At 49.0% G+C, this 23,867-nt stretch overlaps 2 protein-coding genes across 3 annotated transcripts; both read left to right on the top strand.

The window, feature by feature from the left end:
- The first annotated feature begins 684 nt into the window (after positions 1 to 684).
- Positions 685 to 19,400, top strand: CLN8 (CLN8 transmembrane ER and ERGIC protein). 2 transcript variants are annotated; one of them, XM_024251606.3, is made up of 3 exons: positions 685 to 839; positions 7,632 to 8,297; positions 16,921 to 19,400. In XM_024251606.3, the coding sequence occupies exons 2-3, from the start codon at positions 7,755 to 7,757 to the stop codon at positions 17,236 to 17,238; spliced, it is 861 nt and encodes a 286-aa protein (XP_024107374.1). In that variant the 5' UTR covers positions 685 to 839; positions 7,632 to 7,754; the 3' UTR covers positions 17,239 to 19,400. The 2 variants fall into 2 exon arrangements, with proteins under 2 accessions (XP_024107374.1, XP_024107375.1); XM_024251607.3 differs by having other exon boundaries at positions 718 to 823.
- A 146-nt stretch (positions 19,401 to 19,546) lies between these two features.
- Positions 19,547 to 23,248, top strand: LOC100449287 (uncharacterized). Its single transcript, XM_002818758.5, has one exon. The coding sequence runs from the start codon at positions 21,443 to 21,445 to the stop codon at positions 22,304 to 22,306; it is 864 nt and encodes a 287-aa protein (XP_002818804.5). The 5' UTR covers positions 19,547 to 21,442; the 3' UTR covers positions 22,307 to 23,248.
- Positions 23,249 to 23,867: the final 619 nt, after the last annotated feature.

Raw genomic sequence — 23,867 nt, forward strand, 5'->3', positions numbered from 1 at the left:
AAATACCTTAGAGAGAAGAAACATAAATAACTCGAATAACAACCTTAGCGAACTGCTGAAACTCCTACAGACAAAAACTCAGGCGTGGGCGCAGAAGGGCCGGGGATGCGCTCGGTCAAGACTTGAAGGCCCAGGGCTTGGGCCCTATGACCTCAGCGCGCGCCCCGGGGGGGCTCCGGCTCCGTCCACACCCGGAGCGCGACTCAGCCGCAGCCGGGCCGGGGCTGCTCTGGGGAACGGCGCGGTCGGGCTCTGCCGCAGCTTTCAGGTCCCCTCGGCCCCCTCCGGATGCAGCGCAACCAGGCGGCCCGCGGAGCTCCACGGCGGCCCCCATGCCCCCACCCGCCGTGGTTCAGCCCGGCCCCGCCCCTCCCGCCGGCCGTGGTTCAGCGCGCCCGCCGCCCCGCCCCTCCGCCGCCCGCCCCTCCCGCCGCCCCGCCGCCCCGCCGCCCCGCCGCCCCGCCCCTCCCGCCGCCCCGCCCCTCCCGCGCCCGCCGCCCCTCCCGCGCCCGCCGCCCCGCCCCTCCCGCGCCCGCCGCCCCGCCCCTCCCGCGCCCGCCGCCCCGCCCCTCCCGCGCCCGCCGCCCCGCCCCTCCCGCGCCCGCCGCCCCGCCCCTCCCGCGCCCGCCGCCGTGGTAGTGCCTACGCGGGGCCTCTCGTAGCCACGCCCCCGGGTGGGGGGGCAGAACGCGTGCGTGCGCGCGTGCGTGCGCGCGTGCGCGGGCGGTGTTTGAGGCCGGCCAGTCGTGACTGGGCGGCAGTGCGGTCAGTGACTGCCCGGAGTCCTGCAGGGGCGGGGCGACGCCAAGCGCAGGGAGCCCGGGTGAGAGGCAGCCCAGGTGAGCGCGCGGGGTGCCCGGGTGAGGGGCCAGGAACTCAGCTGAGGGGGAACCCAGATGGGCGCGCCGGAGCCCACGTGAGGGGGAGCCCGGGTGAGGGGTCGGGGAGCCCAGGTGAGGGAGCCTGGGTGAGGGGCCGGGGTGGCTCCTAGCGTCCGCAGTCCCAGCCCTGCCTTCCAGTGGGCGTGCGGCACCCCGGGCCGTGCCGTTCCCGGACAGCAGCTTGTGGGGGGCGTTCGAGCCCCGCCGCCCAGGGTCCTGCCTGCGCGGGTTGGGCGTGGGGGGCTCCTCACCGCGACGCTGACTTTGGAGTCCTTGAGCGGCGCGGATGCCGGACGGAGGGAGGGGACAGGCGGAGGCGGAGGCGGCGCCGTCGCCCCTGACCTCGCTTCCTGCAGACCGGCTGGGCAAGTATGGTCAGCTCACCTGTGTGCCCACGAGGCGGGGAGGCGGCTCCTGCAGAGCCACAGAGGTGCCGTCGGAGCTGCTGTCAGGGACAGCAGGTGTCACGTGGGTGTGGCCTCCACTGGTCACCGAGTTAGCTGGGGCGGAAGGGGACAAGGTGCTGCTCAACATGGTGTGGGAGGCGGAGGGACGCTGGGTCAATCAGAACCTGTGTTGGGGGAGGGACTCTGGGTCAGGTCACCAAAGTGTGCGGGGGAGAGAGCGGGCGCTGGGTCAGGTCAGCAGGAGGTGGGAGCCGCCTGGGCTCTGGGCCCTATCGCCAGCTGCTCTGGGTTGGGGTTGGGTGTGGACAGTAGGGAGGGGAGCCAGGGGCTCCCCAGCCTGTGTAGATTCTGCTGTGACTGTTCTCTGAAAGACTGGGGCGAGGCGGCTGTTTCTGACTCCTGTTTCAGTTTACCCTCTGTGTGAAATCTGTACCTATCCAGCTTCTGCTTACGTCACTCCTGTATTTTGATTTTTATTTACATACAACTTTTCAGGAAGGTTGTGAGAGGAAAAAGCAATGGTGAAGGAAGTGTAAGTGATTGAGGGAATATGAGATGGCCACAGCTCCCCACTGAGCTTGAACGCTTCTGTGCCTGCCTTTCAGACTGGCGTCATCGAGGCTGTGGTTGTTAAGGAAGTTCTTCCTGAGCATCCAGTTTCCATAAAAAGAGCACGGGTTCTCTAGGTGGCCTCAGAGATGTTCAATACAGAATGTCTTATGATAACGAGGAACTGGGCAAAAGCCTGGTAGGACACCGGGTAGGTAAATGGTGGAGTCCCTGCAGCCGTGTTACAGAAGAGGATTAGCTGTTGCTAAGAGAAGAGAAGCAGGCCAGGGAGCAGCTTGTATACTGTTATCCCCTTTTGTGTAAAAAGGAAGAGTTTATATCTAGAAAAACAATTGACCCAGCAGGCACCAAAAAATAGTGATGGTGCTTGGAGCTATGTAAGAGGATTGTAAGTTTTTATTTTTGTATTTTTATGCTTGTTTATATTTTCTGAATTTTGTGTATTAAACATGTATTTCTTTTGAGTTTGGAAAACATTTTTACAAACTATCAATGTATAATTTTCAAAATGTTAGAAGTATAATTCTCATGTAAATAGCTCTTGTCAGGTTATATTTCAGTCATTAATGCAGTATACAGCAAGATAGGAATGCCAGTTCAAAAGAGAATACACAAAACTAGGATTTTCTTAGTGAGTGGGTAACGGGAATGCTGAGAGAAGATTGCCGGATTAGATAATAAGATTGGTGAATATCCTGTGTGCATTGAAACCACAGGCTTTGGGATTTTCTTTTCTTCTTGATGGAAAGGAGAATTAACTTTGCAGATTGTAAAATGTGTGACCCGCAATCAGTGGTAGGTAGTTTAGTTATTTCTCCTAGAAAGTCAAGTGATTGTTGGGGTTGTAAAACACTGAACTTGCATTAACAGGGAAAAAAGCGTGCAATCTTTTTTTTCCTTTTTGACGTCACTTCCAAGTTTGGATAAATTATCTCAATGAAAAACAAAAATGCTGGTATCCATAGCAGTTTAGCCCCCGTAAACCAGAGTAGCGCATAGATGCATGACAGAGTCGAAGGGTTCCAGTGGCCACTGAGCCTGGTTCCTGGTCACACTGCAGCAACAGAGCTAACACTCTTACTGATGTGTTTGCATTAAGATTTTTTAAAAACTGCATGGCCCAGTGCAATAGAAGAGCTGAAACCACAGAATCTTATAAGACAAGCTTTTTGTATACATTTTCTCCAAAGAAAATGAAGATCTGCAGAGTCAAGAGATGGTGGGCTTCCAGGAGTTGTTTATTCTCCGGCTCCACTTCCTCTACTGCAGAGAGGAAAGGGGCTGGTGTGGAAGGGCTTGGAAGCCTTCTAGAGTGAAAGAACCAGATGAGTCCATTAGGTTCGGCCTCCAGTTTGTTTTTGTTTTTTGAGACGGAGCCTCGCTCTGTCACCCAGGCTGGAGTGCAGTGGCGCTATCTCAGCTCACTGCAAGCTCCGCCTCCCAGGTTCCCGCCATTCTCCTGCCTCAGCCTCCCGAGTAGCTGGGACTACAGGTGCCCGCCACCACGCCCGGCTAATTTTTTTTGTATTTTAGTAGAGACAGGGTTTCACCATGTTAGCCAGGATGGTCTCGATCTCCTGACCCGTGATCCGCCCACCTCGGCCTCCCAAAGTGCTGGGATTACAGGTGTAAGCCACCCTGCCCGGCCAGTTCGGCCTCCAGTTTTACCCATGGAAGGAACAGTGACTTACAGCTGTGCATGACACTTAAGGACTCCTTCATGTGGCCTGAGCCTTATGGTGCACAGCAAGGGAACAGTGGGAACCCCTGTGTCCCATTTTACATATCAAGAGTGAGAGGGTGTGGTTGGGTGAAGGAGCAGAAATAGAAGCAAAAGGAGAAGCTGAGCTCTTCCCATACTCCTTCTGTGCTGCCTGTCAGAACAAGGCCTAGCCACACTTCTGTGGGTGCCCGCCTTGTGACTTGGGGTGAACCACAGCTGTTCTCAATACAACGCTGATGCCACGAAGGGACAGCAGAGCTCTGCAGGACTCCAGGAAGACTGGGTGCTTGGGCTGGATCCTGCCTCTGGGACTGGCCTTCTACCCTCACGGCTGAGAGAGCTGAGGAGTTCACCTCCTTTGTGAACTCCTGGCTGGAAGATGCTGGTTGGCACTAACTAAACTCAGAGACCCACAGTAACGAGTTAGAGTAGAACAGCACCAGCTTACCCAGAAAGTCAGGAGGTTTGACCAAAGAATCAGAACGGGGGATTCGCTACAGGATTGGAAGGGGTAGTAAGCGTTCTGGTCTTTGTAATCTACTGTTTCTGCATCCCTAATTGGCACCTGTTCTCTGACTGCCAGGAGGGTTTGCCCACTCAGCTCTGGCTCACCTGTGTCTGTTTCCATGTCTTTCACGTATCTGCCAATTTTCTGTAGATACGGTAATCTCTCCAAAAAGGTATCTAGAAAGCTTGAGGACCTGGTAGCTATTTGCTCTTCCGGTGAAGATCACACAAACTAGTTGAACATCTGGCCATCTGGCTCGTAGTAGGTGCTTCATTTCCCACTGCTCTGTATGTTTCTTTTTTTTTTTTTTGAGACAGAGTCTCATCTTGTCACCCAGGCTGGAGTGCAGTGGCGCAGTCTCAGCTCACTGCAACCTCCACCTCCCGGGTTCAAGCGATTCTCCTGCCTCAGCCTCCCAAGTAGCTGGGATCACAGGCACGTACCACCACGCCCAGCTAATTTTTTGTATCTTTAATAGAGTTGGGGTTTGACCATGTTGGCCAGGCTGGTCTCAAACTTCTGACCTTGTGATCCACCTGCCTTGGCCTTCCAAAGTGCTGGGATTACAGGCGTGCGCCACTGCATCCAGCCTGCTCTGTGTGTTTCTTTTTCCCGTAGTCAGACACTGGGGTCCAGGGTGGTTAAGAAAGAAACTCGTTTTCTTTCTTTCTTTTTTTTTTTGTTTTTTTTTTTTTGAGATGGAGTTTTGCTCTGTTGCCCAGGTTGAAGTGCAGTTGTGTGATCTCAGCTAACTGCAACCTCCACCCTCCTGGGTTCCAGCAATTCTCCTGCCTCAGCCTCCTGAGTAGCTCAAATTACAGGTGCACGCCACCACACCCGGCTAATTTTTGTATTTTTAGTAGAGACAGGGTTTTGCCACGTTGGCCAGGTTGGTCTTGAACTCCTGACCTCAAGTGATCCACCCGCCTTGGCCTCCCAAAGTGCTGGGATTACAGGCGAGAGCCACCGCGCCCAGCCTGAAACTTGTTTTCTTAGCTTCTAAATAGTGAAATCAAGATCAGAACCCACTAAGCCAACTGCTCTTCTTGGCTTTTGGTTCTCGTGTTCTGCAGTCCCTCTCACTTTGACCAAACCAAAGACCTCCTGAAGTATCACTTGGGCTCACCACTTCCACTGAGGTGGATTTGAGTCATTGATCTGGGCAGAGCCTTCTGGAGTCGGGGATTCTCTCGTTTCAAGGCAAAGGTCCTACAGAAGTTAGCGGTCTTGGCCAAGAGGACATTGATGCAACTGTGGCAAAATGGGACCTATAAGCCAGATCTCATGACCTACTCTTGGAAAAGTACAGGAAGAAGTTTTACGAGAGGTCCATATTTTAACCTTTAACAGTGTTGTTCAGGGTAACCCTTGTAATGGATTGCTATTCCGTGCTTGATACCTGTCCTTTCCACCCAGCCTGCTTTTCTTTAATGCTGGTAAGCGGTCTCCCCTCCAAGCGTTAGGCTGCACTTGAAGTTGATGTGCTCCTGTGAAGTACATAGGGGTTCAACGATGCCTTGCTGCACACTGAATACCAGAGCCGAGTGCTCTTGCCAGCCCTTAATACCATGTTCAACCTGATTTGTCAACAAGCTAACAGAAGTGTGTTTGGAGATGTGTAAGTACACTGGAGTCTTGATAGAGCATGACCAGAAGTGTGGGTCACGAGGGCACACGTGCACATGGCAACCCGTCACTTGTCATCCATAGCATCTATCAGAGAGCACGCCTGTGTGCCCTGAACTCACACACCAGGGGCAGCATGACACGGGAGCATTTCTCTAGGGAGAAACATGAATACTAGTGCTGTCTTTCCCCACATTAGGGAGAAACATGAATACTAGTGCTGTCTTTCCCCACATCAGATTTGTGTTCACACAGAGCTAGTCTGTGTTAAAGCTGGAGTGTTAATGGAGAAACAGACAAACTCTTGTACTATTTTGCCTTTGATTATAGACCATTATCAAACCAAGAGGTTAGGAGTGATCAATTCTCCCTTGTCATTTGCATCAGGTCCCAGGACTCACATTCTTTGCATGCTTGTGTGAGCTAGTGCTTTCCATGTCCTTGGGGTGTGGTCACAGCGACCTTTTTGCCTGAATAATGATTGGCAAGTTTTTGCTGAATGGCCACAGTGAATGGCTCCTCCTATGCTTCTGGCTCTAGTCCTGCCGTCTCACAATTCAGTCAGTTCTGGGGTCTCTTCTGGAGAGCAGAGGGTCCAGCTGTGTGGGGAGTGCGGTGCTCCCAGCCCTGCTGTCTGTTTGCTGGGTGTTAGTGACAAGAGTCCCCACTTCCTGCAGAAATTCCATTATCTGGACAAGTCCCTGCACACTGGGTGAGGGGGGAAGAGGGGGGATCTGAGGCTTTGTCGGTAGCCATTCCTATATCCTCGTTGTGTGCCTGGGTTTCCTGCCATGTAAAAGGAAAGGCTGGAATCAATCACAGGTCCCTTCCAGTTTTGAGAACTTGAGACTCTGGTGTTTGTAGCTTTGCAGACAGGTTCAGGCTTCGGTAAAGTGGACCCCTGCAGCATGATTCAGCATCTGTTCATGTGTTCCATAAATGTTTCTTGAGGGCCCACTGTGGACCCAGTGCTGCATCAGGCAGAGGAGATGCTGTGATGGAAGGCAGGTGTGGTCTGTGCCCTCACAGAGCTTGCTGTCCAGTGGAGGTGAGGATTCAGTAAGCACTTGTAGTACCAAAAATGAGTGTTTGGGGCATGCATCAGGAGCTTGTAGCAAAGGTACTTAACCCAGTCCGTGGGACTCCCCTACTTTGGGAGGGCATCTGGAGCAAATGGCCTTTAAGTGAGGACCTGACAGGTAAGATGGCGCCAACTTGGGGGAGGTAAAGACTTTTCCAGGAGAGGGCCCAGCAGCTGCAGAGGCCCAGAGGTGCAGGAGAGTGTGATGTTTTCAAAGGACTGGAAGGTTATAGCATGGAGCGAGATGCAGGGGGTGGTGAGAGTGGAACCAGAGAAGGTATAATTGATAATCACATTCTGCAGAGTGCCATAGGTCACAGTCAGGAGTTCAGGCCTTCCCTGCTGCTGTTGAGAAGCCATTCCACGGCCTTAACCAAGAAATAACATGAAGAACAGGAGCACAGGTTCTCGTGACATCCTTGGGGTGTTAACTAGGATCAAACAGCAGAAGTTCAGTGCTGTAACAAAGTGTATCCCAGTGTAATGACTTAAATATGTTTCATCCTGCGATGCCTGAATTGTGTGACTGATTGGGACTGCTGTGAAGGCGGGAGCCTTGCTAATGGGGTGCACATAGGACGAGCATAGGACCTTGTGTTCCTGCCAGCACCGCCCCGGCCTCCTGTTCATGGCTGGACCGCTCTAGTTTTAGTTACATTTTCTTTCCTCCTATACTGTCAGTGGATGTTACCTTGGTATATTTATGCATCCTTGTAAGTGCATTAAGAATAAGGTACAGAATTAAATATTTTGTAGTTTAATGTTTGCGTTACTGGGGTAGTGATGTGTCCTTGCTTCTATTGAGTCAACATAAAATGAATGATCTTTCTTTTAGATTGAAGATGGATACGTGACAATCGCAGGGACCGCTGCACTGACTTCGTTTCCTTAGACAAGACACAGTGTAGGGCCCGGCCCGTGTTGGCCCCAGGACTCCTTTGGAATACAGCTGTGGACAATGAATCCTGCGAGCGATGGGGGCACATCAGAGAGCATTTTTGACCTGGACTATGCATCCTGGGGGATCCGCTCCACGCTGATGGTCGCTGGCTTTGTCTTCTACTTGGGCGTCTTTGTGGTCTGCCACCAGCTGTCCTCTTCCCTGAATGCCACTTACCGTTCTTTAGTGGCCAAAGAGAAGGTCTTCTGGGACCTGGCGGCCACGCGTGCAGTCTTTGGTGTTCAGAGCACAGCCGCAGGCCTGTGGGCTCTGCTGGGGGACCCCGTGCTTCATGCCGACAAGGCACGTGGCCAGCAGAACTGGTGCTGGTTTCACATCACAACAGCAACGGGATTCTTTTTCTTTGAAAATGTTGCAGTCCACCTGTCCAACTTGGCCTTCCGGACATTTGACTTGTTTCTGGTTATCCACCATCTCTTTGCCTTTCTTGGGTTTCTTGGCTGCTTGGTCAATCTCCAAGCTGGCCACTATCTAGCTATGACCACGTTGCTCCTGGAAATGAGCACGCCCTTTACCTGCGTTTCCTGGATGCTCTTAAAGGTAAGTGCATGCATCAGCAGAAGATGACATGTACCTCATGCATTTAATCACTGGCTAGAATGTCCTGGACGCCGCCATAAACTCAACAGCAGGCTGGATTGCAGCACATACATTCAGTTACAAACTCATTTTAGTTGAATGCAATTTTCTTTTTTTTTTTGAGACGGAGTCTGGCTCTGTCGTCCAGGCTGGAGGCAATTTTCTTAATTTTAAGTCTTTTAGGCTTTCTGTTCCTTAAGGACAGAAAGCTCAGTAGATCTTATGGATCAGTAGATAGCGTCTGGAAGCACTTAATTTTTTCCTTTCTTTTAATACTATATTTATTTATTTATTTATTTGTTTGTTTATTTATTTATTTTTTGAGATGGAGCCTCACTCTTTCACCCAGGCTGGAGTACAATGGCATGGTTTCGGCTCGTTGCAACCTCCGCCTCCCGGGTTCAAGCGATTCTCCTGCGTCAGCCTCCCGAGTAGCTAGGACTACAGGTGTGCACCACCACACCTGACTACCTTTTTTGTCTTTTTAGTAGAGATGGGGTTTCACTATGTTGGTCAGGCTGGTCTTGAACTCCTGACCTCGTGGTCCGCCCGCCTGGGCCTCCCAAAGTGCTGGAATTACAAATGTGAGCCACTGCGCCTGGCCTCTTTTAATACTTTAGAAAAACTGAAGTAATATCTGTGCGTACACACATACCTTGCTTGCTTTTTATTTTTGAATAAGGTTGTTTTACTAGTGCTCAGAAGTGTTGGGACCTAGCATAGTTATTTGCCTAGCACTTTCTTTCTGTTTTTGAAGAGCATGTTTTAAAAATGTTTGTCACTTGATTGTCATATTGATGTCAAAATGTTCTTCATGTTAAACTCTTTAAATTTTTTTTTTTTTTTTGAGACGGAATCTCGCTCTGTTGCCCAGGCTGGAGTGCAGTGGCATGATCTTGGCTCACTGCAACCTCCACCACTCGGATTCAAGCAATTCTCTTGCCTCAGCCTCCCAAGTAGCTGGGATTACAGCGCCCACCACCACGCCTAGCTAATTTGTGTATGTGTGTGTGTATTTTTAGTAGAGATGGAGTTTCACTGTGTTGGCCAGGCTGGTCTCGAACTCCTGACCTCAGGTGATCTCCCCGCCTTGGCCTCCCAAAATGCTGGGATTACAGGCATGAGCCACCGTGCACAGCCTTAAAATTGTTTTTACATAGATTCTTGCTATCTTTTATGACCCATCACATTGTTTATGGGATATTTGATATGAAATTTGAGATCCTGCAAATGTTCAGCCATTCACACGAATGGGTCATGTTACTGCGTATTTCTTGTGTACAGGAGACTGGTAGCCTTGAGAGGAAAAATAAGCATAACAAATCCCTCCTGCCTTCAGGGTCTAGGTGGGTAGATGGTATCAGTCCATCAAAAGTGCACTGCAGTGTAAACAGTACAGACTGTTCATGCATAACCACCATGGACACCAGCCGGGTGTCAGATACTATGCTGGCACCTGGGAACTCGAGGAAGAACTTGTGTTCCTGCTGTCCCCTGAGGCTGGCCCCATTTGGCACCAGATGGGGTGTGTGAGCGCAGTGACAGGAAAGTGCAGAGAAACCATGGCCCCAGATGGGGACCCTCTGCAGGAGAAGCAGGTGAGCACCTCAGAGTTAAGGCAAGTGAATGAGGGTGAGTGAGGCACAGTCGTCGCCAGTACAGAGCCTCACAGGGTGGCCATGGAGGTAGATGGAGCCTACGGCAGGCGATACTGGAGACATCCTTGTGAGTGAGTGGTTTGGGCGGTGGCAGGAGGAGTTTGGGGGCCGGTGTGATTTGGGTAGACCTTACCAAGGAAGAAGGGTTGGAACCATGAATGGTTTGAAAGAGCCCCTCGAGTGACCTGGCTACTGAGTTCCCTTGCCGAGCAAATGACTGAATATGAAGCTGCTGGTCTAAGTGTGGGGTCATTTTGGGAACGATGCTGTGACCTGGGACCCCATCAGCATCCTGGGTGCAGCATGCAGTTTTCCAGTTTTCTCTTTGTGGGCATTATTTCCATAAGAGTGCAGACTTCTGGGGATGCAGGGGCAGGGCTGTGACTTCCCCGGGTTTCTCTGGTGTGAGATCAGTGTGGAGTGGAGAGGTGTGTGCTGGAGGAAGAGACCTTGGCCTGTGCTCTGCATTGCCTACTCCTCTCACCTGGAAACACCGGACTTTAGGAGTCACTCGGCTGTGGCAGAAAATAAAGTTCTTGAAAGGAAAGCAGAGGCGCTCACTCACATCGATGCCCTAAACATCGATACCACATCAGTGTCCCAAGTGGTAAATAGTGACTAAATTATTAATACATCCCACAAGATCGTGTGCTTGGGGTCATTAGTGTATTTTGAGAAATAGATTAATAGTTATCTTGTATTTTTTTTATTATTACAAGTTCTTTAAAAACAACAAGAAAGACGTGAGTCTTTCTGTCTCTCCAGTCCTCAGGGGAAAGGAGTGTTGGATTTCTCCAGGGTTTTATCTGTGCTTCTCCTGGAGCCAGGTGTGGGGACAGCGCCTCCTGCAGGATTTGCCAACACAGGCGTCTCCAGCAGTTCTCCCTCCCCCGGTGTGGTGGTGGAGCCCAGCCTCCAGGAGGACAGACTCAGGGAGTGAGACTTTATTTTGAAGTTTGCACATTCTCTAAAGCTTTTAGTGTGCTGTTTGTGTAGAATGGAGAAAGGGTTATTTAAGTATTTACTTCTAACCCTGCTCATGTTAACTTTATAAAGCCAACAGACCCCAATAACAGAAAATTATAACCTAAATTAATATAGCTCAGGGCCAGTATGTCTACATAGTTCTATTTTGATCTAGTTGAAATACTAATAAATGCAGTAAGAAAACACTATGTCTAAAATATTGAAATTCTTTGAAATTCTTTTAAAGCTGATAGATTCTTGCATAGTAGTAGGGCATTAGGATTCAACATTTCTCCCCCATCAAGGTCTGATTTGATCAGAACTAAAGGATGTAAAGACAAAATATTACCATCAATTTAGGATGGGTGTCTAAGTTGAGCACAGTGGCTTTTTCTTCGTATTTCTGTCTTAGATTTGGTTCTACTATTTATCCACAGACTCACTAGTTCATAATACAAATGAGGTGATATAAAAACACTGTCAGGCCAGGTGTGGTGGCTCACACTTGTAATCCCAGCACTTTGGGAGGCCAAGGCAGGCAGATCACTTGAGCCCGGGAGCTCAAGACCAGCAACATGGCAAAACCTCGTCTCCACAAAAAATACAAACATTAACTGGTCATAGTGGCACACGTCTGTAGTACCAGCCAGCTGGGAGGCTGAAGTGGGAGGATCACCTGAGCCTGGGAGTTCAAGGTTACAGTGAGCTGTGATTGTGTCACTGCACTCCAGCCTGGGCAAGAGTGAGACCCTATCTCAAAGAAAAACAACAACCCACTGTCAGTTTTTATATATTTTGTATATATACGTGTGTGTATATATATGTATGTATACAGTCGACCTTCTGTATCCATGGGTTCTGTGTCTAGATTCAACCAACTGTGGATCAAAAATATTTGGGAAAAATTTAAAATAATACAACAATAAAAAATATAACAAATAAATGCCAATAAAATGTAACAATTTTATATAGCATTTACATTGTATTAGGTATTATAAGTAATCTACAGATGATTTAAGGAGGAAGGGACAGTGTGCTTAGGTTATATGCACATACAAAGCCATTTATATAAGAGACTTGAGCATCCGTGGCTTTAGATATCTGCAGGGAGCCCAGGAACCAGTCCCCCAAGGATACTGAGGGCGACTGTATATTTAAGTATGGATATAACTGCTGGGCTCCAGAGCTTTGCATGTGTTATGTCACAGATTTTGTTCCTGTAGATTTTGCTGCTTTTCTCAAAGCCTTTGGTGACTTTGACTACAAAAATTTTAGTGCCTTAGTAAAACCAAAGAACTCTAAGTTCTCAAGCTTTGAGTTTTTCTAAACTTAAGGTAGTGATTGCATTCTGATATGACTATTGGTAACTTAAGATGACTACTTTCAGTAAGTGAGGAAAATGGTGGAGAACTTTTTGTGAATTGTGAGGGAATGGTGAGTGAATGAAGACTGAGCTCGCGAGAGCCTGAGGCTGAGTGCGCGGTGTACTGTACGGTTCATCACTGTGTGGGGCCTTCCAGCTAGTGTAGAGGATTCTGACGTTCAAAACATCGACTCTTCAGTGTTTTGTCTTCAGACACACACTGTTTTCACTCCTGTTGATACTGTATGCTCTCTTGAGGAGCAATGAGCACTCTTGCAGGCCCTGTGCCAGGTGTCGGGTCATAACAAAAACGATTCTCAGTCTTCCGTAAGTGGGAATCTGTGGGAGGCACATGTGGCGTGGCACACAGACAGAAGACTCTGGAAGCTGAATCTGTGAGGGGCACACGTGTGTGGTGGTGCTCCAGCACACACGACAGAAGATTCTGGAAGCTGAATCTGTGAGAGGCACGCGTGGGTGGTGCACACATGATGACAGAAGATTCTGGAAGCTGGAATCTGTGAGGGGCACACATGCGTGGCAGTGCCCCGGCACACAAATGATGACAAAAGATTTTGGAAGCTGGAATCTGTCAGGGGGATACTTGCATGTGACTGTGCTTCTGTTCACACAGAAGGTTCTGGAAGCTGGAATCTGTGAGGGGCAGCTGTATGTGTGGTCATGCTCCGGTACACATGTGATGACAGAAGGTTCTGGAAGGTGAACTCTGTGAGGGTTGGATATGCATGTGGCCCTGCTCCTGTATACGCACCTGTGATGACAGAAGGTTCTGGAAGGTGAAATCTGTGAGGGGCAGATGTGTGTGTGGCCCTGCTCCAGTACACACACACGTGATGACAGAAGGTTCTGGAATCTGGACTCTGTGAGGGGCACACGTTTGTGTAGCCATGCTGCAGTCCACTGCGTGGCAGAAGGAGCATTGTCTTTCCTTTGGTTTTTGTCAGCCGTATGTTTACTTGATAAATGCTTGAGTGTCTTCAGTTTGATAACTAGCGAAGGAAAACAGTGTGTGAGACTTCTGGTGTCCTTGCGACTCCACGCATAGGTCTGTGCCTGACCGCAGTGCACCCACATGTTCACTCGAACAGGGGTACTGGGATTGTCTTAGCCATGCTGTTCATTTGGCCTCAGACTGAATCCTACTGAAGTCTCATCATCAGTGGAAAGGGCTTGTGAGCTGAGTTTGTCCACGCAGCAGAAGGGTGGGCAGCAATCTGGATGGTTTACACAGACACAGTGAGAGACGTTACCCAGACCCAAAAGAGTACACAGCATGTGATACCATTCCATATACAGTCATATGTTGCTTAACGACGGGCTGTGTTCTGAGAAATGTGTCCTTAGGCTGTTTCGTCATCGAGTGGCCGTCATAGAGTACCCTTCCATATGTCTAAGCCAACTCCACACTTGGCTCTATGCAACAGAGCCCATTGCTCCCAGGCTGCATACCTGTACAGCACATGACTGTACTGAATACTGTAGGCAAGTGTAGCACAACTGTAAATATTTGTGTATCTAAACATACCTAAACATAGAAAGGTATAGTAAAAATACTGTGTTAAAGATGAAAAATGGCACACCTGTGCAGGGCGTTAAATGGGAATGGAGCTTGCAGGACTGGAAGCTGCTCTGGGAGAGTCAGAATGAGTGGTGAGTGTGAGGGCCTAGAATGTCACTGTACTCTCCTGTAGACTTTATGAACTCTGTGTACTTAAGCAATGCTAAATTTATATAAAAAAATTTCTTTAATCGTAAAGTAACCTTAACTTACTGTAACATTTTTAAATTTATATATTTTAAATTTTTTAAACTTTTCCACTCTTTTGTAATAACACTTAGCTTAAAACACAAATACATTGTGGGTGTGTGTATATATATATATACATATACATATATATATTCTTTATACCCTTATTCTGTAAGCTTTTCTTAATTTTCAAAACTTTTTTTTAAATTGTTGAAATCTAAGATGCAAATACACATTCACCCAGCCCTGCACAGGGTCAGGATCATCCATATCACTGTCTTCCACCTCCACATCTTGTCCCACTGGAGAGACTTCAGGGGCAGTAACAGACATGGGGCTGCTACCTCCTATGATGACAGTGCCTTCTTCTGGACCCTCCTGAAAGACCTGCCTGGGGCTGTTTATAGTTAACTTTATTTTCATCAGAGAAGGAGTACATTCCAAAATAATGATAAAAAGTATAGTATAGTAAAATAGTAAATGATAGGAATTGTCCAGCTCCATTATAATCTTGTGTGGAACCACCGTCTATACACTGTGTGTTGTTGACTGAAACAAAGGTGCTGAGCCCTGGACACTGCTGTAGGTACAGTTGTCCGGCCTCACCTGGGTGTGGGCCCACCTGGTACTGCCACTATGGGTCTGAGGGAGGTGTGAGATCGAAAACTTGCCTGTGCCAAAGTCCAGCATTGTCCTTCACCACTTTTGGCCCTGGTGGTTGTGGCCAGTTGTCAGAGCGACTATACTGTTTACCACCCAGACAAGGATGTCAGGGACTGCCCCAGGCAAACCAGGATCTGCAGTCACCCCAGGGGCTGAGAACCAGCTATATTTGTGACTTTGGCTTTAGACATATCAAGAACCTCCAAGAACTTGTAGCCTAACTCTATAATTTCACAAGTAAGAAATAAGTTATAGTATTAACTCTTCACATTTCATTTCAATCCCATGTCACTTAACCGTCCGGAACTGACAGCCGTGGGTTCTTCTGGTCTGCGTGGGTTTCTCCCCTGTCCCGTTCAGTTTGGAGGCTCCAGGATTGTTTTGGATCCTGCTTCCTCTGCTCTTCTTCCTGAGTGTTCACTGTGCCTCAGCAATGCTGAATGCGTGGGAAGCCTGTGGTCCTGGCCCACCTTGAGGTGGCCCCAAACCCAGGTGGGAGTGTTTCATTTGCACCTGGGGTTGGGGTGAACTAAGTGCTTGGTATGTTTGTGGAAAGCTGCACTGGCGGTCTCTGAAGGCGTGTGTGTGCATGAGGGTGCTATGATGCACATGCGGGAGCCCTGAGGTCCCCTCTGAGACCCGGGAAAGACTCCCGTGACAGTTGTATGAGGCAGGCTGGGCTACTGCATTCTGCTGGCCTTTCTCTTCTAATTTTCCTCGCATTTATTTTTTCAGTCCAGACTTAGAATGGATGCTCTTTGACTCAGGATAGGATTGCATCCCAATAAGCCCATCGTAAGTTAAAAATATTGTGTCAGAAATGTGCAGCCTACCGAACATCATGGTATATAGCCTGGCCTGCCTTTAACATGCCCAGAAGACTTGGATCAGCCTACGTTTGAGCAAAATCATATAGCACAAAGCCTGTTTTACAACAGAATGCTGAACAGCTCACGTAATTCAGTGAATGCTATACTGAAAGTTGAAACAATGGTTATGTGGGTACTTGAAGTACAGTTTCTACTGAGTGTGTATCATATTTGCACCATAAAATCAAACAATTGTAAGTCAAACCGTTGTGAGTAGGGGACTGTCTATAACAGCTAATATACCTGGGGCTTTAAATATTCAAAACTACCAGAAGAACATGATAGAATTTTTTATTTTATTTTATTTTTTTGAGACAGTCTTGCTCTTTCTCCAGGCTAGAGTGCAGTGGCACGATCTCAGCTCACTGCAACCCCTGCTTCCCAGGTTCAAATGATTCTCATTACTCAGCTTCCCAAATTAGCTGGGATTACATGGTGCGCCACCATGCTTGGCTAATGTTTTTGTATTTTTATTAGAAATGGGGCTTTGCCATGTTGGCCAGGCTGGTCTCAAACTTCTGACTTCAAGTGATCTACCCACTTTGGCCTCCCAAAGTGCTGGGATTATAGGTGTGAGCCAGCGTGCCCAGCCCAAGTTAGAATATTTTGCCGGGGAGGTATACTGTGTTAGTCAGCTCAGGCTGCCGCAGCAGACTGCCATAGACTAGGCAGCTTGAGTAGCAGAAATTCCTTTCTCACAGTTTTGGAGGCTGCAAGTTTGAGATCAAGGCACCAGCAGATTCATGTCTGGTGAAGACCCACTTCCTGGTTTACATGGCCACCTTCTGGCTGTGTCCTAGCATGGAGGAGGGGAAGGCTCTGGTCTCTTTCTCTTCTTATGACACTAATCCCACCATGGGTCCTCACCCCCAAGACCTCATCACTTCCCAGGGTCTAGGTATGGGAGCTTGATATACCTGTGTCTGGTTTTGCCAAATAAGTATTGTTTATTTACTTAATATGTGCAAATTCACGATAAAACAAAGATTGAAGGGATACCAAAAGAAAGGTTGAATTTATCATAGCTTTAGGGAGCAGAAGTCAAAGAGCAAGAGGAGCAGGAGAACAGCATGCGTGGGCAAGGGTCAGCCCTGCTGGCCCAGGTGCGCCCACGGAGCTGGTGGCCTCCTTTCAGAATGAAGTCCCAGTGAGAGCAGAGCCCTGGGGAGGAAATTCTGTTGCTTTGAAATGAATTTGTTTTGTTTGGTAAGTAAGGTAGCAAATACCTTTTTGTGATGTGAAGAATGAATTTTGGCAGTTTCGTATTGACTTGCGCATTTGTCTTGTCTCCATGCAGGCGGGCTGGTCCAAGTCTCTGTTTTGGAAGCTCAACCAGTGGCTGATGATTCACATGTTTCACTGCCGCATGGTTCTGACCTACCACATGTGGTGGGTGTGTTTCTGGCACTGGGACAGCCTGGTCAGCAGCCTGTATCTGCCTCATTTGACACTCTTCCTTGTCGGACTGGCTCTGCTTACACTAATCATTAATCCATATTGGACCCATAAGAAGACTCAGCAGCTTCTCAATCCGGTGGACTGGAACTTTGCACAGCCAGAAGCCAAGAGCAGGCCAGAAGGCAACGGGCAGCTGCTGCGGAAGAAGAGGCCATAGCTGCTCCAGCCAGGGCTCCTGGGCAGCAGCGGATCTGGCACACCGATTCTGGGAAGCTCCGTGAATAATGGCTTTTGAATTAATGAGGCAGTGAATGTTTTGTATTTGTTCTAAGGGAAATACTAACTTTATTTCTCATTAGCATTAATTTTGAAGTAGCTACAAAGTATTTTTAAGAAATTATAATTTTGTGACTGTCCTGGCAGGTTCTGTCAGTTTAGCCGTGCCGGACCGTGTCAAGCATCTAGGAGAGGAGTCCATGGTGTCCAGACATCCGGGTATCACACCTGTTTAGGAGTGGGGTGGCTTTGAATGCTGGAAATAGCTTCATAGTGAAGTGCCTCCCACAGGGCGGGTGGGTCAGCGTTGACTGTTTCCAGCCACACACTCATATGCTGTGTGTCTTATTCAGAAGTCACATTCTTTTCAGTTGGAGAGAATTGGGCTAAGATAGAAAATAACATGATTTGTTCCTTGTTAAAGTTTCCCAGCGTATGAAATTCTAAGCTGGGTGGGGTGGCTCACACCCAAAGTAATTCCAGCACTTTGGGAGGCCGAGGCAGGTGGATCTTTTGAGGCCAGGAGTTTGAGACCAGCCTGGTCAAGACGGTGAAACCCCATCTCTACTAAAATTACAAAAATTAGCCGGGCGTCGTGGCACACACCTGTAATCCTAGCTACTTGGGAGGCCAAGGCAGGAGAATTGCCTGAACCCGGGAGGCGGAGGTTGCAGTGAGCTGAGATTGCACCACTGCACTCCAGCACTCCAGCCTGGGTGACAGAGCAAGACTCTGTCTCAAAAAAAAAAAATTCTAAACCGAAGTGTACGGCAGTGCCATCTGGTGGCAGATGGTACAAAGACAACGCTGAAGGGTAGTGACTCCTGTAGCAGCAGAGACGCCTTGGAGTTTAACCCGCACCAACCAGAGCGTGGGCTGGTCAAGATGAAATCTTGCAAGTTTTTTTTTTTTTTTTTTTAAATCATGGTACCTGTTCTAAAATGAGAAGTTATTATTCATACTGTATTGCTCATTTGACAAAATAAGGTGAGTATTTCGTAATCAGGTTGTCTGGGTTTTAAAGCTGTTTTTAATTGACTGAGTTACCTACAGGCACCCAATCTAGACCCTAATTCTGTGGTTGGTGTTCCTCTGTAGATTTCAAGACAAGTAGTGATGTCATTTTCCCCCTGAGCTGTAGGGTGGACCTGGACCCCTGAGAGATGCTCAACTGCAGGGTCCTGGGGTCCCTAGAATGGTCCTGCAGCAGCCCCTGGCAATGAGCTGCCTGATGATGAGTCCCAAGGTACATTGTTCCTACTGTTTTATACCCAGGTAGAAGTTATACACCAATTTAGCAATTTTGTTAACACATACAGAATTGTGTGTGTGTGTGTATGTGAGTGTTTTGACATAAATGTGCAATTAAAATTCAAAGTTTATTTTTTATCACAAGCACCTTTGAAATGTATGTAGAAAACGTCGGCTGCTCATGAGAATCATGTGTGACTTATGTTCCTTATGTTTTATGGAACTCTCGGAACAGTGTTTTGTTTTTGTTTAGTTTTTGTTTTCGTTTTTTTGAGACGGAGCCTCACTCTGGCTCCCAGGCTGGAGTCCAGTGGTGTGATCTCGGCTCACTGCAACCTACACCTCCCGGGTTCCAGGGATTCTCCTGCCTCACCCTCTCAAGTAGCTGGGATTACAGGTACCTCTACCATGCCTGGCTGATTTTTTGTATTTTTAGTAGAGGCAGGGTTTCGCCATGTTGGCCAGGCTGGTCTCCAACTCCTGACCTCAAGTGATCTGCCCACCTTGGCCTCCCAAAGTTCTGGGATTACAGGCATGAGCCACTGCACCTGGCCTGTAGCAGTGTATTTTGATTGCTGGTGCTTTAACTTTATTGACCAAGGTGTATAGTAACCTATTTATCACATTTTACGAAGCGATTTTAATCTTAAACCCATCGAGCAAATGGTGTCCCTGCTGAAACTTTTAACTAGAAACTTCACACCTGGCAGGCAGCACTCTCTGCAGTCGTGCCCTTGTGGAGTCAGCAGGAGCTGGTGTTTTTCAGCCAGACAGAGGCATAATAAAGTGACTGATGTTTACAGAACCCAAATGATGTCTTCCTCTCTCTCAAAATAAACTAACTTATTCATATTGCTGTGAATGCTTTATCTTGGAGATACAAAATATAATGATAAATTCATCATGTGTTCAGAATTCGATTTGGAGTTGGAAGTGGACAGCCTAATTTTTATCTCACCTCCACTAGGACTTTGGCCTTCCCAGGGGTCCACACTTTACCTCCTGTATCTTCATACGCGTGTTTGGATGCATGGAGATGGAGGTGCCGTAGAGAAGCACAGGCTCACCCTCTCTGTCTAGTGTCACCCACACATTGGTCTGGGGACCCCTCAGTGCAGAGCCTGAAGTTGGGGGTTTTGGGGTGGAAAAGGCTTCATGAACTGTTAGGATGCGTACACCTTCCAGATGGCACAGCACTTTCCCATGGTCCTCACTGGCCTCAGTCTCCCTGACTGGCAGTGTGAGGGGATGTATCTGTAGTGGAGCATGGTGCAAGCGACATTCATGAGCTCTGACTTCTTGGTGCCAGGTTGGTGTGAGCCTGGGCCTGGCCCACTCAGCGGCCCACACTGGCCAGCATCCATCTGCACGTGTGCGCTGCGTGCTTCACATCCTCTATTGAGAGTTACAGCAAGTGTTAAACGAGGTGAGTTCACATAACAGGAATTCTGGAACTGCTTGAAAACTAGGAAGATTGGGCAATATCGGCCCTAACTCCACCCGATGGCAGGTGACCCGGATAGAAAATGGCCCTGCCTTTAGCCAGGATGTGGCTCTCCAGCTTGGCTTCGGTGTGATCACTTGTCACCGCGCTTTCTCTTTTGATAGTGAAATCCTTCTCCATACCCATGTTTTGTTTTGTTTCTTAAGTTGGGAAACAGAATGGGCCAGGGAGGTTGAGTGACTGAAGACCAAGGGTTGGTGCAGCCTCCTCGCCGCACTACAGGGGCTGGGCCGCACAGGCTTCTGCCCTTCTCGGTGTCCAGGCTCCTTGGGCGATGCTGGAGTTGTCATGGCGGCAGTTCAGTGTGAGATTTTTTACCAGGTATTGTGCTTAAGGGACGTGATTTTCCATTTTCTTCGCCCTGACAACTTGAATGAAATGGGCACTGTTGATTCCACTTCCGTCGAGGAGCCTCGGGGCTCAGAGAGGTGATGACGTGCCCAAGGTGATGCAATTCGTTAACAGCCGTGCCTGCCTTGGGCACAGGCTCTGGCGCCAGAGCTGGGCTCTTCAACACGGCATTTAGTGCAGAAAGTCGTGCTTCAGGCAGTATGGGCCACTGTAACAAAACACCTAAGACTGGGCAGTTTATAAAGAACAGACATACAGGCCAGGCACGGTGGTTCATGCCTGTAATCCCAGCACTTTGGGAGGCCGAGGTGGGTGGATCATTTGAGGTCAGGAGTTTGAAACCAGCCTGGCCAACATGATAAAACCCCATCTCTACTAAAAATACAAAACTAGCCGGGGGTGGTGGTGCATGCCTGTGGTCCCAACTACTTGGGAGGCTAAGGTAGAAGAATTGCTTGAACCTGGGAGGCAGAGGTTGCAGTGAGCTGAGATCACGCCATTGCACTCCAGCCTGGGTGACACAGTGAGACTCCATCTCAGAAAAAAAGAACGGACATCATTTCTCACAGTTCTAGAGGCTGGAAGTCCAAGATGAAGGTGTGGGCTGATTAGTTTCTGCTAGGAACACTGCATCCTCATGTGGTGGTGGGGATGGAAGGTCAAGAGGCCTCAGCTAGTTCTCCGCTGCCTTTTTATGAGGCATTAAGCCATTTGCAAGAGTAGGGGGCCCCACCTCTTAATACCACTGTAATGACAATTACAATGTCATGTGAATTCTGGAGGGGACACGGTCACACTGCAGCATTAGCACCCGGTGAATGTGGTTCTCTACCGTGTCAGAATTTTGTGAGCTCCACACAGGCAGGGTTGCATCTGTTTTATTCTCTGATTGATCCTAAGCCCCATGTCCCTGGCACGGGATGGCTGCTTCGCAGTGGGGAGTGGATGAACCAGTGATACCCAGGGCTGCCAGGCAGGGCCCTGCAGGGGACAGACCCAAGGGCTGATATGGGGACGTCTGCTGAGGGGGGAATTTACCATGGTAAGGGCAGGGCTGGGAGAATGGGCAGCCATTTTCTCCCTCACACAGGGTGCCTGGCAAGACCAGCAGCCGGAGGTGATGTCCTCAGTAGAGAACAGTGGCCACTGGAAACGTGTGGCTGGAAGGGGAAACTCTCAGGCCTCTGGTGGGGACCAGCCTGGGGTGGGGTCGGCCAGGGTCAGCTGCCTTTCCATCATGCTGGGACGGAGATGTTGTGTGCGTGTGACAAAGCATTTGATAGCATGCCAAAAGTTTCCTCCATTTTGTGCGTGTCAAGTGTTTGACCAGGTCAGAAGTCTTGTTCTATGCGAACGTGCTCACGCAGACAGAAGCGGAGGGGCTCTGTTGCTCTGCCCTCACGCCGCTGAACCGCAAGGGTCTCCTGCTCATCAGGCTTGTGGCTCGGCCACAAAGTGCATCAGGTGTGCATCCTGGGTGCTCCTTTGTGCTCTGTCCTACGGTGACACAGGCAGCGTGGGGTTAGACAGGTACCGGTCAGATTACGGTGGCACAGGTGATGTGGGGTTAGACAGGTACTGGTCGGATTACAGTGGCACAGGCAGTGTGCAGTTAGACAGGTACTGGTCGGATTACAGTGGCACAGGCAGTGTGCAGTTAGACAGGTACCAGTCAGATGCATGGACTCCCTACACCCCTGCTGTGGCTTCGGCAGTAAAGACAGGACGCACCCACGTCATAAGAGGAGCACAGGCAGGGGTGTTGGTGTTGGGGCAGCCCTCAGGGTCTCCAGACCCCGGCCCCACTCACACAGCAGCCCAGGAGGGAAGGGCAGAGTCCCAGGTGTCACCTGGTGGGTCTCCCAGGAGCTGCCCCTCCCTGGAAGTCACAGGACAGGAATGACAGATCAGGGAACTGCAGGAAGCTGCCACCTCTGGGGTCTGAACATGCCCAGCCTGCGGGGGCTCCATCTCAGGGTCTTCGAGAGCCAGACAGTCTGCCTTGTGCTGCATACCTGGCTTTGCTCTGTGCAGAACCCAGCACATGTGATTTTGTGTGACATGCCAACAACCTGGCTCCCAGGACAGGAGGCCTGCCCTTGGGGAGTGGCTGCAGGAGGGTGGCGCGGGCACCAGTGAGTCTGTCTAGCCTTGTCACAGATGCATCACCCACCCTGTGGTCCTGATTTCAGCTCACCTCAGAGTAAATCAGAATAAACCGCGCCCAGACTTTCACGAATGCATGTTGACACTTTCAGTTCACCCCTTTCTTTGCTAACTTTCTTCCTATTTTCTTCCAATGCGAGAGCTTATTAATTCAATATTTATCATTTTGAATAACTTTTCTCCTTTTTAGTAACAAAATGTACTTCACTATTAGTAAAATGTATTTACTATTTTAGTAACCAAAATATACTTGCCTAATCATGTTTAAAATATAGTGATGTGAAAAATTCAGACGTCTCTATTTCCTTTCTTCCGATGACTCAACCCCAAATGTCTGGAATTGATTCCGAAGTATCCAGGACCCGGAGCCAGCCATCCAAGAGGAAAAAGAAACCACACCCTTCCTTCTGGGAACCTGGCCAGGAACCCCAGAGCACAGGCGCCTGGCCTTAGTGACACTTCATTTCCACATCTGCAGGCCCATGGAGTGAATTCATTTCTTTTCTCACTGCATGTATTTTGCTTTTACTGTTGTGCTGTTTCACACTTGGCAGCCTCAGTTAGCACTCCAGCCCACCTGAAGCCGTGCACAGCCCATTCCTGCAGGGTTTGATACCTGCAACCTCAAACCCATCAAAAGATTCCAAAAATTAAACCAAAGTTAAAATCTTCCATTATTACAGAAAGTTATTAAATGTCAAGTCTCAATCTGAAAAGTTTCTGCCAAAACTTTACATAAAAAACTTTTTTTTTTTTTTTTAAATTCAAGACAGGTTCTCTCTCTGTCGGCCAGACGTGGAGTGCAGTGGCATGATCGTGGCTCACTGTAACCTCAAACTCTTAGGCATAAGTGATCCTCTTGCCTCAGCCTCCAAAGTAGCTAGGATCACAGGCGCATCTCACCATGCCTAGCTAATTTTTAAATTTGTTGTGTAGAAATGGGGTCTTGCTGTCTGGCTCAGGTTGGTCTCAAACTCCTGGACTCAGGCAGTCCTCCCAGATTGGCCTCCCAAAGTGCTGGGATTACAGGCATGAGCCACCGTGCCTGGCCTACATACAAAACTTTTATAGTCCTTGTAACTTGCACGTTTTCTGTGTTGTTTTTCAAAAATAATATGTGAAATGCAAAACCCCAATTGGAACACAGTGCATTTTAGCCGCTGTTTCATTTGTTACAAGGAATTTCCAAGCATATCTGGTCAACCCCAGAGATTTTGTTTCCACACAAAACAGTCACGGAGCACAGAACGTTAGAGCCATAGAGTGGTTTTGTGCCAACAGTCAAAGCTTAGAAAGGT

This window comes from Pongo abelii, chromosome 7 (genome assembly GCF_028885655.2).
Source record: "Pongo abelii isolate AG06213 chromosome 7, NHGRI_mPonAbe1-v2.0_pri, whole genome shotgun sequence".
NCBI lineage: Eukaryota > Metazoa > Chordata > Mammalia > Primates > Hominidae > Pongo > Pongo abelii.

Bases quoted from the DNA above. Each gene is read 5' to 3' on its own strand.
- CLN8 (XM_024251606.3), top strand. From the start codon at position 7,755: ATGAATCCTGCGAGCGATGGGGGCACATCAGAGAGCATTTTTGACCTG. The intron at 8,298-16,920 runs GTAAGTGCATGC...GTCTCCATGCAG, and splicing joins TTTCCTGGATGCTCTTAAAG to GCGGGCTGGTCCAAGTCTCT.
- LOC100449287 (XM_002818758.5), top strand. From the start codon at position 21,443: ATGGTAAGGGCAGGGCTGGGAGAATGGGCAGCCATTTTCTCCCTCACA.